General features: G+C 42.8%; 1 protein-coding gene across 1 annotated transcript in view; it reads left to right on the forward strand.

Moving 5' to 3' along the window:
- Positions 1 to 7,228: 7,228 nt before the first annotated feature.
- Positions 7,229 to 19,322, forward strand: part of GUCY2F (guanylate cyclase 2F, retinal) — a 38,461-nt gene continuing 26,367 nt past the window's right edge. The window contains exons 1-6 of the mRNA XM_077174707.1: positions 7,229 to 7,967; positions 8,887 to 9,188; positions 10,674 to 11,028; positions 14,242 to 14,326; positions 18,257 to 18,353; positions 18,854 to 18,988. Coding sequence (XP_077030822.1) covers positions 7,229 to 7,967; positions 8,887 to 9,188; positions 10,674 to 11,028; positions 14,242 to 14,326; positions 18,257 to 18,353; positions 18,854 to 18,988 — 1,713 coding nt within the window. The remainder of the gene's footprint in view (positions 7,968 to 8,886; positions 9,189 to 10,673; positions 11,029 to 14,241; positions 14,327 to 18,256; positions 18,354 to 18,853; positions 18,989 to 19,322) is intronic.

Consider the following 19,322-nt stretch of genomic DNA (forward strand, 5'->3'; position numbering starts at 1 on the left):
GAAGGGAGCCAAGAGAAACAGGGTGCGGGAAGGTGGTGACTGTCCTGACCCAATGCAGTGCAAAGCTGTTGTCAGACACTGCAAGAGCAGCCCAGAGGATATATATATAGATATAGATATAGATATATATATATATATATATATATATATATATATATGCATACATACAAATAAGAAGGATGTAGGTGGGTTGGAGAGAGTCCAGAGGAGGCCATGAAGATGCTCAGAGGGCTGGAGCACCTCTGCTGTGGAGACAGGCTGAGAGAAGTGGAGTTGTTTTACCTGTAGAAGGGATGGCTTTGGGAATCCCTTAGAGCCCCTTCCAGTACATAAAGGGGCTACAAGAGAGCTGGAGAGGACAAGGAAAGATAGGACATCTGACAAGGACATGGAGAGATAGGACAAGGAGGAATGGTTTCAAACTGATGGAGGGCAGGGTGAGATTAGATGTTGGTAAGACAGTTTTCCCTTGTGAGGGTGGTGAGGTATTGGCATGGGGTTGTCCACAGAAGCTGTGAAAGTGTTCAAGGCCAGGTTGGATGGGGCTTTGAGCAACCTGATCTAGTTGAAGGTGTCTCTGTCCATGGCAGAGGAGTTGGAACTAGATGGTCTTGAAGGTCCCTTCCAACTGAAACTACTCTGTAATTCCATGACTCTATGAACTGAAGAGATATATATATATACACATAGCTGAAGCAGAAGAGATGAAGACATTGGGTTGCTGGAAGCTGCTACCTGCTGAGACCTTCCATCTACCCAGGGATGTTCATACCTAGCTCATGCTCCATATTAATTAATCAGTTAATTCATTGATTTGTGGATTTTCTGTAGCTCCTAATTATGGCTAGACATCTGGGTATTGTGATAGCAGAGAACAAATTTTCTGATAGGCAAGATGAGAGCTGGAGGAAGATGTAATACCAATCCTGGGTGGCCTGTGCTGTGGTTCAGTATCCAAGTTAAAGTCTATCCAGCAGACATTTGAAAGCTCAGATATTTAGATAAGATTGTAAATCTGGCTATTTTCTTCAAGCTGCCAAAGATGCCAGAGGCTGGGAAAGACCTATTGGGATAGAAGATGTTCTGGTGTAATTTCCTCTATGGGGTTTGTAAAGCCCTTGTGCAAAGAAAACACAACTCACTGTCATTTCCTGGCTTTATTTTAGGGATAAATGCCAGTTATCTGATCTGTCAGGATCTGATGAATGCTCCAGTGAGATTATGTGGTTATGGGAAAGTTTGCAACATAGCATAGGCTAAGACATCATGCAGAACGTCAGCAATCCATGAGTCCATTGACGCATTTGGAAGTCTTGTTATCATTCACGGTGTGCAGGCTTGGCCAAAACCCATCATTCTTTGTCTGCCAGAAGATTTATGGTGATATTTTCTGTTGTTGTTTTTCTTTGTTTTGTTTTGGGATTTTTTTGCCACGCTTCATTTAAGCCATTTACTTTTTAAATATCCAAAGAATGACAAGCTTCCTGAACTCTGCAAGTTCTGTGTGGGTTTGCTGTTCCCCTGAGGTTTTCTGTCAAGGCCACCAATGAAATTGCAGTTGTCACTGAGAGTGCTGGTTTTGGCTGGGGTGGAGTTTGCTTTCTTCCCAGCAGATGTTATGGAGCTGTGCTCTGGATTTGTGCTGAACACAAAGTTGATAATACAGAGATGTTTTTGTTACTGCTGAGCAGGGCTTGCCCAGAGCCAAGGCATTTTCTGCTTTCACACTGCCATGCTTGTGGGGAATCTGGGGGTGCCTGGGAGGAGACACAGGCTGCACAGGTGACCCCAGCTGACCAAAGGGATAGTCAACACAGTGTGACGTCATGCTCAGTGTATAAAGTGGGGGAAGAAGGAGGAAGGAAAGGACATTTGGAGTGAGGTTTGCCCAAGTCACCATTATCTGTGATGGGGCCCTGCTCTCCCGGAGATGGCTGAGCACCTGCCTGCCCAGGGGAGGACATCTCCTTAAGTAGATGGATAACTTACTCATTGAAAATCTTGCCTGGCTAAGCCTCATGTAAAAAAAAAAAAAATTCTTAACAGTAGCTACTTCTCAGGCTGAATCATATTCTAAAAGGTTTGGGAATGTCCCCTGGAAGAGGAGTGAATTTGAAGGCTGTCAAATTCAACACTCAGGTGTTGATGCCTAAATAAATACATGTACAAATATCTCATCCGGTGTTATGAGACCCTTTCCTGCCAGCTCTAATATTGACTATCTAAACCTGCAACATCACATATTCCAGTAATGCCAGTGCTAGAGACATCAGATTTCACAGGCTACAAAATCTGTTTCCAAGAAAATCAAATAAATCTAACCTTTTTTGGAAAGTGGACTCACTTGAACTCGACTCTGCAGGACTCAGGGATGACCTTTTGGTGTTCTGATGCAAACCAGATAACCTGGAGAAAAAGGGCTTCCAAATGCTTGACTGCATCTTGCAACCAGGACAATAGGCCACAGCAGGACAATCCTTCCCAAAAATTCCAGTCCCATCAAAACCATGGGATATGAGATACTTCCTGTGCTGCAGAGTCAAGAAAGTGAGCTCAGGGTGGGTTTACATCATGCAGACTTGATGTTATGGAAAGGACAAAGTGGAGAGGAATTTCTAAAGAATGAAAGGGTGAAGGTTTACTATTGCCAGACCATGAGGCTGGACTGAAAATAAGTCTTGTCAGTCAGACTTTATATAACTTCTGCAGTTAAGTCACAATTCTGGTATGTAAGGTCAAATGGTGATGCTGTCTTCCTGAATAACTACAAAATGTCATCCTCCTGAAAGGTGATATTAAAGAGAAAATTAGTGTTACATAGTCAGTGTGTCTACATCATAGAAAAAAAGAAACTTAATTGCTCTTTTGACATAAAATAGTAGATGAGTACTCTCCTTTATTAGCGTTTTCTAGTGGAGCCTCTGGGATATGATTTTTTTTCCCCAGTGCTGTTCAATAACTCTAGCATATTACTTGGAAGACAGAGAAAAAACATTATTCATATAACTTGCAAATTAGTCTGGACCTCTGATTAAATAGAAATATTTGAAAAGCACCTACTAAACCAGTTGGGTTTGTAAACATCTGGGAAGAAAAATTTATACTACGCTTCTAAGGCAGATGTTTGCACTAAGGAGAGCAGAAAAAGGTTTAAAAACAGTGGATCTGCAACTGAGTTCATCCAAGCTACAGAATTAAAGGGTAGGAAAAATCAAATAGGTTGACAAAGGATGCCATGACTCCTATATTCAGCACTAAGGAGTGAGACTTACTAATTGATACTGTTTTTAATTTGGCAAAAAAGAAAGAAAATTAAAAATGAATGTTAAAAGAGCATTGCAAGGATGGAATTCTGAAAGCATGCACTATGGCAAGAGTCTTAACAAGCTGTTTATTTATTTTGCCCAGAGAATGACTGGGATGTGAGCTAATTATGGTGAGCAAATGTCTACAGGGAGGTGATATTTATTGTGCTTCCTCTTTTGTTTTGTTTTTTTTTTTTTTTTTTCTCAGGCAAAGGCAGAGTGAGAGCCAGTTGCAGGAAGCTGAAGCCAGACACCCTAGATGTTAAGTGGGTATTTTTAATGTTGAGGGTAATTAGCTGTTGGAATAGTAGACATAGGAACCCAGTAGATCCTCCAAGGTTGTAGTTTTTAATTAGGGCTCAGAGGACGTGGAGAAAGGCTGATGTGAGTGTTGCTGTACTGCTCTCCCTCAATTTTCTCTATGATCAGTTGAGATATGAGACTTTTCTTCAGGGAGAGCAGTACATGAATCAAGCCTTTTCCTTATCTGTCTCTGCTGACAGCAGAGATTTTCCAGAGAAATCAGCTTTATTCAGTGGCACCCCCGGTATAATTCATTACAAAACACATTTTGTATCCAGGATGCTGGAAGAGCTCAGAGCAGCAGCAGCTTCTGGGAGGCTGCTTGGCCAGGCTTGATGAGAAAGGTCAGACTGAGAGATTAGAGCACCCTCTCCTGCTCTAAAAATTAAAAGCAAAGCAATGCAGCTGTGGCTTAACTGTCCCATAGGAAATGTTGTGTCACTTACAAACTTCAGTGAGCACTGAAGAGTGTTGGGAACTAATCTGATGCTATGCAAATAACACAGCATTGCAAAGAAATCTTTGCTTTCTAGTGCGGTTGTGGCAGTAATGATAAGCTGTAGATGTGAGGGGGAAAAAGCAAGGTTGGGAGATATAAGCAGGGTTTTAAAATTCAATGTTTATTTCAGCCAGATGGGTTACATAAATACTTGGGGTTTTTTGCCTCAGCTGCTTGATTTACCTTCTTTGTTTATTAGTGAATCCAATCAGGCAGTGCCAGGACCTGAGCTTGTTTTGCACTGTTATCCCTAGTCTTGGATACCCTAAGCATGGGAGAGATGTGCTGGAGCCATTTGGGATAACCAGCTTTTCCTGTGGAGGATGGATTAATGCCACAGTTATTAGCTAATGGAAGGAGGGTTCTTAGATCAGCAAAAAAAAGGAGAAGAAAATGGAGAGAGTGATTAAGTTCTCAACCACTTTGCTATGGAAAAGTATGAAGTGTTAAGGGCAGAGTAATTATGCTAATGAATAGACTGCCAAGATTATGTTTTAATCTTTCATTGCTGAGATTTGAATGCTATAAACAAACATCCTCCAGAAGTGAGTCACTGGAGTTTTGCAGCTTCTCCTGGAGACTTTGAGTCTGCTGACCTGAAGTGGAATTAAACTGTGCAGTCCCATTGCTGATACAGAAAGATAGCACTCAGCATATGACATATGGATAGAGATACAGGTGTATCTGTATGTGGATAAATCCAACTCATACGTTCAAATTTTTTTTTTTTTTTAAATAAGACTCCCAACTGAAAAAACTTTATTTAATGTTATTTTTTCAGTAAAACTTGGTGTCAAAACCTGATGCACCGGTAGCATACAAAGCAGTGTTCTGAGTTCAGGCTTGAGTGTGTCTTAGGGACTTTCCAAATATGAAGCTATTTTTTAATCCCTGATAACAATCTTGAGCTGTAACAGCCTTCAATGAAGCACATGCCCAGGAACCTCCCTGGATCTGGACTGTGCAAGGAAATTAATGAATGAAATTAACAGAGAGAGCTGTTCTCCCCACTGCATCTGAAAAACTCTGTGGCTTCCCTCAGTCATTAGTCATGAGGAACTGCTCCTGAACTCACGCCAGTGAGGTGTGTATAATTTATATGATGTAGTTGGATTACAAATTATTCCCTCTAGACCACAAATGCTGGGCCTCTGACCACAGCTAAATTATTGCAAGGGGGTTCCTAGCTAGGACAGGCATGGAGACATTTGAGGCTTTTCCAGGATGATAATTGTATTGCCAGGTCCAGGGGGAAGGTGCCTGGGAATGGTTTATTGGAGGGCTCATCTCTAGGGAGGTATATACAGGACCCAGAGAAATAACCAAGAATCATTAAATAATGGAATAGTTTGTATTGGAAGAAACCTTTAAAGGTCATCTAGTCCAACTTTGATGTAAGTGTAAAAGCTCTGTGTATGTCATAATGGGGACAAAAAAAGCCTCAAACAACAATAGGGAAAAGGGGAATATGGCACATCAGCAGAATGGTGAAGCCAAAGCTCAAATATGCTGCATACCCCAAACCTAAATAGCTCAAGAAGAGGAGCCAATCTCTGCTGTGATGCAGAGAGATTTAAAGAGCTGTTCTGCAAGGGCCAATCCCAGGAGATAAATCCCATTAATCCAAGGGCAGAACTTTAAGATGCCATCCCTACAGCTTCTGGGTTAGACTGGAGTACAATCTGTACTGAGACAGTTCAGTGTAAGGCAGACTTGGACCTCAGCAAGAACCTCAAGGAACTAAGGGCTTGGGAGGTTACAGCTCAAGCTGTGAAACCCTCAGGAGAGGAATGGCCCTCACCAAAGGCGACACAGGAAGCTTTTGACAAGGCACACAGGATCCCAGAGCACCCACCCTGGAATGGCCTGTGCACACAAGAATTTGAAGGAGGTGGGCACCAAAGCAGGGGAAGTTGACCGTGCATTGCCTATCCTCATGGTGGTACCCACATCCAAGGACAGCCACTGACTCTGGAGAGAGCCTGCTCTGCTGTGGGTGGCTCCTTCTGGAGGTCTCCCTCCATCAGGCAGAGGAGCTGCGGGTGCATTTGCAGCACATGCTGCACTGCGGTGCTCCGTGCTGCGTGTCCTGGTGCCAGAGCATCCAGGATAAAAATACTTTTCCAGGAATGAACAGGTAAGCCAGAATAAGGGGCCTGCTATTTTTAGAGCACAAATTTGCTGGGATCAGCAAAGTTTTCAAAGCCATGGGGTTACACTGCAGATGGAGGAGAGCCTGCTATGGCTTTGGTATTTCTGTGCTTGGCTGTGAAGGGGGAAATTGTTATTTAAAAAAAACCCAAACAACCCTATGGCTCTTAGTATTTAACCAAGAATGTTTGAAGCACACTTATGTACACAAAGGTTTTGACCTGACAGTTATTTAGCAGTTCTTTATCTAAATTCAAATCATAATCCTCCTTTCCCTCATTTTCTGATTATCTGTTTATCCACCTTTCAATTTGTCAGATTTAAGAGACTGAGTTGCCCTTGAAAAATTTTTCCAGAAAGTTTTAAAGTTGTATGCATATACATATGTATCCCTAAGTATATGAATGTGTGTCTATATATGTGTGTGTGAGTTTTTGTCTTTGTATGGGCTCTGATTCATATTCACAACTCACTGAGGATTTTTGAGGGAAGCTGATGGCCTAGCTGACTTCACCTTTTAATTTTCTTATATGGGTGCTTTTCTGCATGACTTTGAAACTGTCTTTCTTAGGAACCAGAAGCACAGTGTACCCATAGTTTGTACTTACTGCTGCAAACAAAGCAGACTCATTCCTCACTGCCTGGTTTCACAGTATATTGCAAAACATATTAAAGTGTTTATGTAAGTGTGCATTTAAGGGTTATGGCATGTCTGACACTGGTTGGACACTTTTCTGCATGTAGAGGTGGCTGGTGTGGTGCAAGTCCATGTGTCTGTGTGTGGGTTTGGCTCCCCAAAGACTTGTGCCTTGGGAGCTGTTGTGAAGCTTGGGCTGACTCAGCTGTACCTACATGCACGGAACAAATACAGGTGGTGAAAAGCAAACATAATCTGCTTTCCTTCCAGCATCTGGTAACACTCTGCCTGCTTCCTGAAGAGCTTGGTGCAGATCTACCCACCTGTGAAACAATGTCATCTCTCCTGTGGGGTACTCACAGCTCCTCCTGGGCGCTGTCGAGGCACATCAGAGTGCATCACTTCAACACTGGAAGTTCATTCAAGACATTTTTCCAGGATCTCTGGTGGCTGCTCTTTGGAATAATCCTACTTTGTTCCCCAGCACGTTGCTCTGTGTTTAAAATTGGACTGCTTGGACCCTGGAACTGTGACCCCTTCTTTTCCAAAGCCTTTCCCCATGTGGCTGCCAGGTTAGCTGTGGGACGAATAAACAGAGATCCTTCACTAGCTCTTGGCCACCGGCTGGATTATGTGATCCTGCAAGAAGAATGTGACACACCAAGAGCTCTGGTTAGATTTGTTGACTTTGGAAAGTTTTCCTCAGCTTTTATAGGCCCTCTAAACCCTGGCTTCTGTGAGGTGGCTGCACATTTAGGGAAAAACTGGAATAAAGCTATTTTTTCATGGATGTGCATCAATTATAAGCTGGATTCCACCATCCGCCATAATGCATTTGCAAGAACTCTGCCCTCTCCAACCCAAATTTTGCTTACAATAATGAAATATTTTAGGTGGGCTCATGTTGGCATCATCGCATCCAGTGATGATATTTGGATGTACACAGCCAAGGAGGCAGCAACTGCATTCAGGAACCATGGGCTACCTGTAGGCATTGTTACATCCGTGCATAAGGGAGAAAAAGGCATTGAAGACACCTGGAACAAGATTAAAGAAGTTAATAACATTAAAAGTAAGTGCTTTAAGTCTCATTCCTTTTTTATTTTTTTTTTTTTTTCCCAGGGTAGGACTGCATTGTTACCCAATGGACATATTTTAGAGAATGAAAACTTAAAGTGATTTAAGTCAAGCAGAATTTTATCTCTGATCCTAATGCAGACAGGGCTTCACATAAAAGAATGCTGGGCATTTTGTATCTGATGAATATAAGCCAAAATCATCTACTACAACCTGAAAGATTGGGTCCACCTTGTCTGAAAAAAAAAAAAAAAATTGTAGATGGTTTTCTGTGCTTGGCTTGTGTAAAGAGGAGTTTATAGGAAGGTTTTATATTTAAGGTGATTTGTATTGTGGAATATCAAAAATCAATATCAATATGAAAAATCTTGCTTTGATGCTGTGTCCTGTATTTCAGATCTCCCCACCAAACATTGGCCCCATGTCATTTTGCAAGAAAAGGCACAGACTTTGGGACAGTCAAGTATGGACCAGATGTTTAAACACAAGCCAGCTGTGTCAACCTAAAATCTGTATATTTGGTGGCAGGGTGAGCATTTGGAGGTTGGGCACTGCTTACAGCTGCATTGTATTTGTCAGCTCAGCACACACAGAGGGAAAGCTCAAGCTTTGGTCAGTGACAGCAATGACCACAACTGCCCATCATCTTCAGCTGTGCCTCACTTCTGTCAAAACTTCTCCATTCCTTCTTTACAGCTCCAGAAATGGTTAACACCCACCATCTCCTTTATTAGGTGTTACAGACCTCTAGAGGTTGAACAAAACGGGTGTGACTCTCAGCTTCCCCAGCACATAACATCAGAATCTGACCTGAGAGAGTAGCTCAGGCAGCTCTTTTACTGGGGGTGCAAGAGCTATTTCATGTTGAAAACACCAGGCAGATTACTAACACTCTGCATATCCTTGTGTTCCAGTTATTCTCCTGTGCATGCATTCTGTTCTCATCGGAGGGCAGGAACAGGCCGCCTTGCTCACAAAAGCTCTGGAAATGGGACTAGCAGATGGAAGATACATCTTTGTTCCCTATGACACTTTGCTGTACAGTCTGCCTTACCAAAACAACTCATTCAGTGTCTTTGATAATGACAGCAAGCTCCGGGAGGCTTATGATGCTGTGCTGACCATCACGCTGGAGTCTGGAGAAAGGACTTTCTATGATGCATTCAGGGAAGCTAAAGAAAGTGGTGAAATAATCAGGGATTTGGAAGCCACACAGGTAAGTAGTCTTTCTCTTGGGCTTTTCTGGGACCTGTCAATAGGAAACATAGCAATAGTTACAGAAAAAGTACAGGGAAGAGTCAATCCAGCCTGCACACTTTCATTTTTAGAAAAATACAGAGAAATTTGAATGTGGTCTGCACTCATCTGGAAAGGTCACTTTTCCCAGGTGTCTGGCAAAATAACTCACTTGGTTAAACTGTAGGACTATGATGGGAATTCAAGAGAAAGGGGCTATGCCTGAGGCTCTCAGATTTGGTTTGCTGTGTGCTAGCTTAAATTGAAAAGGTATCTCTTGAGGTGGATGAAGTCCATGGAATTTGTAGGGAATCAAAATAAGATATCCATATGACCGAGAATTTGAGAGGATGAGACAGACTAAAGAAATACTGGATGCTTCTAGAGGGAAACATTTAAGACCATTGCTATTGCATTCTTCTTAGCACTATAGTCAAGGTTAGTCTTTGTCAGCATGATCATCTAAAAGTCCCCGGCAGCCTATTAAAAACCAAATCAGTTTTTACCTTGAGAACATTTACAAGAATTGGAGAATCTTATACTGGTGAAGAGATACAGGAGTTAGCTGAGCTATTCTTCAAATCTCCCTATGACATTTCAAAAAATTACAAGTACTTTTAAGGCATAATTTATCAGATCTGCACGGATCTACTTTAGAAGAAGATGAATCATACCTTGAAAGCATTAATTTCTTTCCCTTCACTTTAATGCGAGCCCAGGTTAACTGTGTTGAGTGTCAGGTACTTCATTTCAGATATCTACATCTGATCACTTAATCCCACAAATGTCAGACTTGTCTGTGGCTCCCAAGAGCACTCCTCATTTTTCTCACAGGTGTATGGCTATAATCTCTCTTCACCTACCAGCTGTGAATGACCATGTGATTACAAAAGTCACCATTTGTGTTAAAGCTTCCTAAATCAAGTCTGGCACAGAAGGGAGCAATGCAAACAGAAAAGGCTCTGCTACCCCACAGAATAAGTTTGCTGTGGGTCTGCTGGGGGATTTTTGCATCTTTATGATAAATAATATTTTGACAGATGAGACCAATCTTTTGGGCTGACACTTTTCCTGTCTTGGTATGGAGCCTCTGACTTCAATCTTCTATTTGTAGAAGATATTTTAGTGAAATGTTTTGAGGCAGGATAAATTTGTGATAAATTTCAGCTGAATATCAGGCTCAGAATCTTGGCTTTTCCCATCATAATGCAATTTTGTGTGGTTTTAAAAATATTTTGAAATTGCATTTTGTGAATCCACCATAAGAAAAGACAGATATTCAAAGTCATGCATATATTGGGTCTACCTTCAACCTAAGATTCTTCAAACCCATTACTCTGTGAGCCTTGATGTTCTGGTATCTCAGTATTTAAGTTACAGCTTAGCCATGGGGAAAGTATTTTTGCCACCAATCTCGAACTGAAGGTTAGGAGCAGTTTATCCTCAATTTCTCCTGTGTTTTTAGGTTTCTCCACTCTTTGGAACAATCTATGATGCCATTTACTTCATGGCAATGGCTATGGACAGTGCATGGAGGAAAGGAGTCAGAGCCTCAGGGGCCAGCATAGCTGAGCACACAAAAAACTTCAGCTTCCCTGGATTTAGCCACCAGGTAGAGACAGACAGCTGTGGGAAGGGGCTGGACAACTATGTGATACTGGACACAGATGGTCATGGGAACCAGCTTTTCCCAACCCACCTGCTGGACATGTCTTCAGGCTCTGTGTTGCCCCTAGGCCGGGCCATCCATTTCCCCAATGAAATTCCACCCAAACCAGACCCCACCTGTTGGTTTGATCCAGATGTTCTCTGCACTGAAGGTAAGAAAGAAAAAAAGAACCAAAAACTGGATGAAATGGCATTGAGTTCATGCTTCTCGTTTCTTTTATCTTTTCTCTCACTCCAAGTGGTTACCCCTTTAAATTAGAACTCCCCAACCAGAAAAGTCTAAATTCAAGGATCTAATATAAAAATGCCCAGTCATCATGCTGTTTGTAATGGGAACCCTGTGCAGAGGTAACACCATCGATCCACAATATTCTCTTATTGCTTGTTAGCTCATAGAATAATACAATCATTTTTGTTTGTTGGGAAAAAAACTCTAGGATCACTGAACCCTTAAACCACCACTGCCAATTCTACCACTAAATATCACAGCTACCCATTTTTTCCAACAATTCCAGAGCCATTAATCCCACTACTCTCCTGGGCCAATAAGGTTGTTACCACTGTTATGTGTTGAAAGGGCTTTCTGGGTATAACATTCAACACCAGCCAATATTAGCAGTGACCATTATATAACAGAGGCTGCACCCAGCACTGTGTCTCTGTCCTTCTGGGGGACAGGACACTAAGAGGATTTGCTTTGAAGACAGCCTAAGAGAGCTGCACAAGAGCAGATGCCCTCAGCATCCTGCCTGATCACCCCTGCTCCTGTTTTCAGGTAGCAATGAGGAGTGAAGGACAATCAGAGCTCATCTCATTGAGAAACAATGATAATCATTACTCAAAATAATTTGAGTTATTATAGACAACAGAGGTAGTAATCAATCTGGGGGCAGAGATATCTGTGCTACTTCCTAGGTTTGTAGGAAGCACTGTGTTTACTTGTTTTTAAATTGAGGCGACTATGGTGCAGTCTAAAATTCACAGGGAAGCCAAAATCTCAGGGTAGGGTACTCAACCTCCTCTTCATATTTGCTTAAAATACCAAGCATTTACACTTATTGCTCCAGGTTATGTCTTAAACAGATGAAATTAACTACATCTATGGAATATTTCATTCAGTAGCTGAGAAAACCATTCTCCTTGGCTTAGCCATAACTGAGCTGACACGTAAATCAGTGTCACTCCATGAGAACTGGAGATGTACTGATCTTGTAGCAACTGGCAAGCAATAGAAGAGATAAGTATAACACTATCATATATCTAATTTTACACTGCCCCTAGGAACAATGTAGCAATTTAACATCTCATTGCAGTCTATAGAAAAATCCCACTGATTTTTAGAGAGCTCAGATTTTATGTTCATACCTTTACAAAGGCATAAAGCGCTAGGCATCTGTCAATTAAACAGTAATTTATTATGATTGCTAGAATTTGAGACTGAACTTTATGGCTGGAATTAAATACAAGGCTCACTCTAGCTTTTGTATGAAGTTAGGCTTGGAGGAGTGTTGGATGAGAAGTTGTCAGGCTGCTGTGCTTCCTAACTCCAGGTTCACCAGGAGCAGGGCTGAGCTGGTGTTCCCAGGACATGGACACACACGCAGAGTGCAGACACAGCCAGTCACTGGCAGAGTAACACATACAGGAGAGTTATGTCTTTACAGGCACTGCTGGGACGTGGACATCAGAAATGGCCTGGTGCTGCCCTTATGCACCTCATAATAAGGCTCCAAGCTTGGTAGCAGATCTCACAGCCTCAACTCCTTCAGACTCACAAATGCATCCTCTGATAGATGGTCCAAACCTAAATTCCCCCACAGCCATCTCTCAAACCCTTCAGTCTGTGCAGGAGCTGACTCCAGACTTGTGGTCTCTCATGGGTTGCAGCCTCCAGAACTTACCTTCCCTGTGAATTAGGTTGATGTTAAGTCTGTAAATGTCATACACAGGCAGAGAGCACAGTTACCCAGGAAAAAAATGTAGATGGGGTTAAGAAGGTGGGAATGACTGCACTGATCAAATGCCTGGAAAAAAATGCACAACATGGTTATGTGTGACCAGCATCGTCATCCTCTCAGATATTTGAGCATTCCTGACCCATTCTATCTCTCCTTTTACCCATGTTTGCCTTTTCCCCTAAAGACCCTGTGAGAAGTTTCATGTATTCCTGCAGATCCCTTAAAGCATTCCCTAATGACTTTAACTCAATCCCATAAATTCCCTCAAGCATGCTGTAAGTTTGCTCTTTCCCATAAGCTCATAATTAGCTTACTTTTACTTCTGGTTAGTTGTGAAGTACAGTATGGCTTGGGAGGGACATTTCAAGGCCATCCATCTATTCCTATCCCACATTGGACCAGGTTGCTTAAAGTCCCATGGAACCTAATTTTGAACACTGCCATGGATGGAGCAGCCACAGCTTTCATGGGCAGCCTCTTTCTGTGTTTGTGTGAGGGCAGTCAGGGCCTGGAGCCCTAGACTGAAGCAGTGAAATTTCAGCTAAAATGCTCTGACTTTTCCTGAAACAAATACCAGTTTTCAAAAATGCCTTCAGCTTTCACTGCAATGCTCTAGGTCTCAGTGCTTGCACATAGGTGCCAGTGTAACATAGAGTCATGAACTTTTCGTCAATCCAAATTTCTCCATGTTTGTTTGTGTTTGTAGGTCTGTGGATATAAGCAGAATAAATAGAAAAGTTAAAAACCAGAAGAGACACAGCAAACAGTTCCCACTGGAATTTAGCTTATGCAGTCATGTCAGCTTCCCTTAGCTCTCTAGTAAACACACTCATCAGCAAAGTATCTGGCTCCAGTACTTTCTGCTGATGGATGTGCTGTGGAGAACATCAACCTTCTGCTGCTCCTCCTCTTCTTCTCTTTTCAACATTAGAGATCTGCAGCAGAGAATGAAAAAGCCCAGATGGGCCAGTGACTCACCTTGGCTGTTGGTTTGGTACCACAAGATAAAGATTTTTTTCAGCATTTCAATTCTTCAAGAGAAAAGAGACAAATGTTAAAAAGTTATGAACTTTGCAGAAGCTTCCTCTAAAACTTAACAATTCCCTGTGAGTCTATTTATTTACTTGAAGAAAAACTATTTTTCCACTGGTCCACTGCTCTAAGTCTTGTTTAGAAAAAAAAAAGTGCATGGAAATAAATAATTAGCATAGCTGAAGTCTTATGTATGCCAAGTTAGTAAGTATTTGTGTATTCATAAACAAACATTGCATTAAAATTGTCTTCCAGCATTCTTCTGGCTGAATATTTGACTTTTTAATCCAATGGCCTGATATTGATGTTTTTAATATTATTTCCTAAATCAAAATGATTTTCTAATTCACTGATTCTTTTCCCATCTTTGCACAGGGATTGAGCCTGCAGTCATTTTCTTGGGAGTAATGCTGTTATTTGTCCTGGTGTTGTGTGCTGTGGGCCTGGCTTCTCTCATCAGGTGAGAATGGCAACAGGATTTGAGTTGGTGCCACTTTTAACTTCTCTGTTAGGCTTTTGCTTTAGCCAGCAGTTTAGACTATGCACACACAGAAAGTCTGATTTTGCTCTTGGCTCTCCAGCCACATATCTCTTCACATTTGTGTTGTGTTGGCCCTGGCAGCATGCCAGGCATCCACCAAAGGCATTCTATCTCTCCCTTCCTCAGCTAGACAGGGGAGAGAAAACACAACAAAAGGCTCATGGCTCAAGATGGGGTCAGGAGGGGATCGCTCACCAATTACCACAGCAACCAAAATGGACTTGATGTGGGGAAATTAAATTTATTATCAATCAAATCAGAGTAAGATAATGAGAAATATAATAAAATCTTAAAAACACCTTCTTCCCAGGCTTAACTTATTCCCAAATTCACTACTTCCTCCCCACCAGGGCACAGGGGCCAGGGAATGGGGACTGCAGTCAGTTCATCCCACATTGCCTCTGCTGCTCCTTCCTCCTGAGGGGAAGGGCTCCTCACACCTTTGTCCTGCTCCAGCAGTTTGTTGCTGGATGTTTCTGAAGCATTAAGAAGGTGGTTATCACTTTGGAAGTGCAAAGGATGACATATAAACCAAATCTGTTGGAATCTGTTATGAGAATATGAGGGTTGAAACCAAGTATTTTTCTTACTTGAGGTCATTCTTGCCTGAATTTCTGTCTTTAATATAATCATGTTTCCTATTGAACATGTGAGGCTGACCCTCTGCATTTTCTCCATGCACTAAAAAGAAAGAAAATACCTCTGGAGAGAATTTGAAGCAAATATTAAGGATACATCTTTATTATCAAGTTGATTCACTCTCTGTTTTGACCTGGGGTTCAGCTCCCTGGTCATTCCCATTATATATGTATTGGTCTGGGCATGAGATCTTTGGAGTAAAGGCAGTAGTGTTCTGGGGAAGGAATAATTTCCCATAATTGCGTATCACATCTGTGTCCCAACTCCATATCCAAGGTAGAAAAGTGCCAGAATGGATTGGTTGGTCCAGGAGCTACAGATTGCTCGTGGCAAGGTCACTATAGCCCCTGGAGTAGTTTGTCTCTAATTATTGATGTCCTCATGACTGAACTTAGAGTGAAAATAGACTGAAATTTGAAGGCACATTTACTGAGCAGCTATGACTTCAGCAGAGCAGAGTTCCTAGATTGTTCCCTCCAGCTTTGCCTCTCAAATAATTCCGAGACGTGTTTTGTCTCCACTCCTGAATCATCCCTGCAAGCCCAGTTATAAGGGCCACCCAACAAGAACACCCCAAACAGCTCCCCCACTTCCACAGCTGCTTCTGATAGAGCTGCAGACACTGATGAGGTTGCCTCCACCCACCCGCTCTTTGAAACCCTGCTCTGTTTGCTGGCCACCAGCCCCTACAATTAAGTAAATAAGTGACAATCTTTCTGCCTACTCTATTTGTAAGATCTTCCACCAGCACCAGACTGTGCTTGGGAAGGCTTGGTCATGAGAAAAGATGTATGGCCATCTGCAAGGGAAGAAAAATTCCAGCATGACTCAGACAGTGATTTATATTAGGAAGGGGCATGTCTGGAACTAAATTTAAACCACAGCATGGTCTGAGTTGAAATGTGGAAGCTCTGGTCTTAGCCCTGTCAGGGATCTGCTGCATGACCTTAAATGAGTCACTCCACTCTCTCTGCTTAGCTTTTGGCAGAGGGATGCTTTCCTCCCTGCTTAGTGAGAGGATGTGATTTATCAAGCAAGGTTTTTCAGATGGCCTTGTGAAAGGTACATAAGTGATGATTTTTTTTCATGAGGATGAGTTGGGTGGCTTGGGATGGTATGTTTAGAGAAATGTCATCCCAAGGAAAGCCTGTGGTTATGTGGCCAAGGCTTCCTCTCAGCTTCAAAAATCTGCCCATGCTCCTCTAAAATGCCCAGAATGATACATGGAGAGGAAAAGTGAATTGTGGTGACTTGGGGTTGTTTTATGTGGTGGTGTCCTTCTACAGTAACATCAGCAAAAGTAATACTTATTGTCCACCTCATCAGGGAAACACTTAGGAGAGCGACGATCAGTCATCTGCTGTAGTGTTAACAAAATCCCTTAAGCAAAAGAAGTGACACTGAGGGCAACAGGGGAGCTTTCCCTTCCCTTTCTGCTCCTGGCTGAGGCATTTTTGACTGTCTAATAGATACTGCTGCTTTGTGCTCAGTGTTAGACCCTGATGTCTACTGAAACAATGGGATCAAAATGATGAGGTGTGATGTCACGTGTGCCATACTGCTCATCCCTTGCAGCTTTTCCCTCTGTATAAACCTGTGACCATTACAAGGGCACATCTTGCTCTGTGCTTCAAAATGCACCATGCTACAATATAGACACTCAGACAGCATGTTTAGACAGTAACTTGTGTCCAGGCAACTCTTATAAATTAACTACACTTCAGCTTCAGTCCCTAAGAAAGGCTGGTGTGCCTAAATGGGTTTGCTCATGACCAGACCAGCTGGACTAATAAAACTTGTCTTTGTCTCCTAATGGAGAATGATTTGGGATATGACAAATAAAAGCAAATCAAAACAAAATATGGCTTACATACACATCCAATTAATATTTGTAAGCAGATTAAATCCAGTTGTCTATCTGTGGTAAGACCCTTTGAGATGATAGCTTTTGTTGCTATCCATGTTGAAATGGGTAATTCATGACTTGGGGGTTAAGTCCAAGCCAAGGCATGGTGATTTGTCCACTGCTTTCACCAACGCCCTTCCCCACTCCCATGCCATTTTAAAGATCATGTCATTCCAACCACTCTGCCAAGGGCAAGGACACCTTCAACTACACTGGGCTGCTCAGAGCCCCATTCAACCTGGCTTTGAACACTTCCATGGGTGGGGCTGGCACAGCTTCTCTGGGTAACCTCTGCACCTTCACAGAAACTAATTGCTTACTAATATATTTTCTAAACCTGCACTCTTTCAGCTGGAAACCATTCCCCCTTGTCCTGTCACTCCATGTCCCTGTCAAAAGTCCCTCTCCAGCTCTCTTGTAGCCCCTCTCCTTAGGCACTGGAAGGTGCTCTACGGAATCCCCAAAGCCTTCTCTGCTGCAGGCTGAACAGTCCCAGCTGTCTCAGCTGTCTCCATAACAGAGATGCTCCAGCCCCCTGATCATCTTCATGGCCTTCTCCAGATCTGCTCCAACAGGTCCATGACCTTCATAAGTCAGGGATCCAGAGCTGAATGCAGCACTGCAGGCAGGGTCCAATGGTGCAGGGATGCCAGGTGTGGGGAATTCAGAGGAGGTGTAAACTGGCTACCTACCTGTAGTGGATTGACTCTGGCTGGGTGCCAGGTGCCCACTCAGTTTCTCTATTACTCCCTTTCCCACTGGGACAGGGGAGAGAATAATATGTAGAATGACCAGCAGGGTGAGACAAAGCAGTTTTATTTCAGCAAAAAGAAAGAAACAAGCGGAGATCTGTGTGCGCAAGAGCTGAAGAGGAAGCAGATCAGTCTCTACTTCCCATAAGCAGCAATGTTTGGACACTTCCTGGGAAGCAGGGCTTCAGCACACATAATGGTTCCTTCAGAAGGCAAACATTGAAAAGTCATGAATGCCCCCCTTCCTCCTCTCTCCCTTAGCTTAAATATCTAAGCTAATGTCATGTGGTATGGAATATCACTTTGGCTAATTTGGGTCAGCTGCCCTGGTTGTGTCCCCTCCCCAGATCTTTCCCACTCCCATTCCCTTTGGTGAGGGGAAGGAATGTCAGAAAGACACTGCTGCTTGGCAGTAGCCAAAACACTGGTCTGGTATCAACACCCATTCAGCTACCAGTGCAAAACACAGCACTGTAAGGGCTGGAAATGTTACCTTGGTCAGACCCAATGCACTACCTAAAACTGATAACTGTGACTCTCCAACCCCTGCAGGCAGAGTATCCTGAACAACCAGCTTTTCAGGGGTCCGAACAAGATCATACTGACCTTGGATGACCTCGTCTTCATCAACCCAGACATACATAGAAAGGTGAGTCCTTCTAATTGTTAAAGGAATTTGGGGGAACACTCTAGAACAATTTGCTGTGTGGTATTTTCATACTCAAGAAGCTCTGGAAGCATAATTTCACTTCTTCATGTCATTTTCCCCTGCAAATTAGAAAATTCCCCATATACTGAGTGCTTTTGAGTTTCAGATAAGATGTCAGAGCTTTGATGATGATGTAAAATCATAGCCTTGATTGTGTTCCTTCTAGCTGCCAGGGCTTATTCCTTGTTCTTAGGTTGGATGGTACAACATAGGGCATGCCCAAAAGGATAAACCATCTTACGTTCTGAAATAAAGTGTCTGCATTCAAATATACTGGGAACCATTCCTGGTCCATTCTGGTTGATACCCGGAGCAGGTGACCTGCTGGGGGACACTCCCATGATTTCCCTACCCAGAATCCATGCTGCAAGGCGGAGCTGGAGTGGAGGTTTACACCCGAAGGTGGTAACTGCCTAGCACCTGCTTTCCTTGCCTTCCAGAGGCTGACCTTGGACAGTCTGACTGATGCAAACAGCATAGCAGCCAAGAACAGAAGCCTGATATCTGTAACCCGCTCTGCTTCCTTGAAAAGCACAGTGGCCACCCATGAAACCTCCAATGTGGCTCTGTATGAGGTAGGTGGGGACCTCATGCAGTCTTCTCCCACTGCTTCTGTTCACTGGACTGCTCCAGGGGGGAAAGTGTTTGGCTGCAGTACTGTAGGTGCCAGGATGGAGATAGCTTGAACAAACCCTAAGTATGAAAATAAGTTACTCCCAAGCATGGACTTAGCAGTGTTTAAGGCAAGTCTGTCCCAACCCTCACCGTGACAACTTGGAGTCACGTGGGATGGGAATATTCAACATTCACATGTAACATTGCCAGTCTGGTCCTTTATGGTGGTGGCACCATAAAGAACCTTTCTTACAAGACAGTCTTTATTTGGTGACATCTCTAATAAGGAACTTT

Source organism: Agelaius phoeniceus, chromosome 2, assembly GCF_051311805.1.
Source record: "Agelaius phoeniceus isolate bAgePho1 chromosome 2, bAgePho1.hap1, whole genome shotgun sequence".
Classification (NCBI taxonomy): domain Eukaryota; kingdom Metazoa; phylum Chordata; class Aves; order Passeriformes; family Icteridae; genus Agelaius; species Agelaius phoeniceus.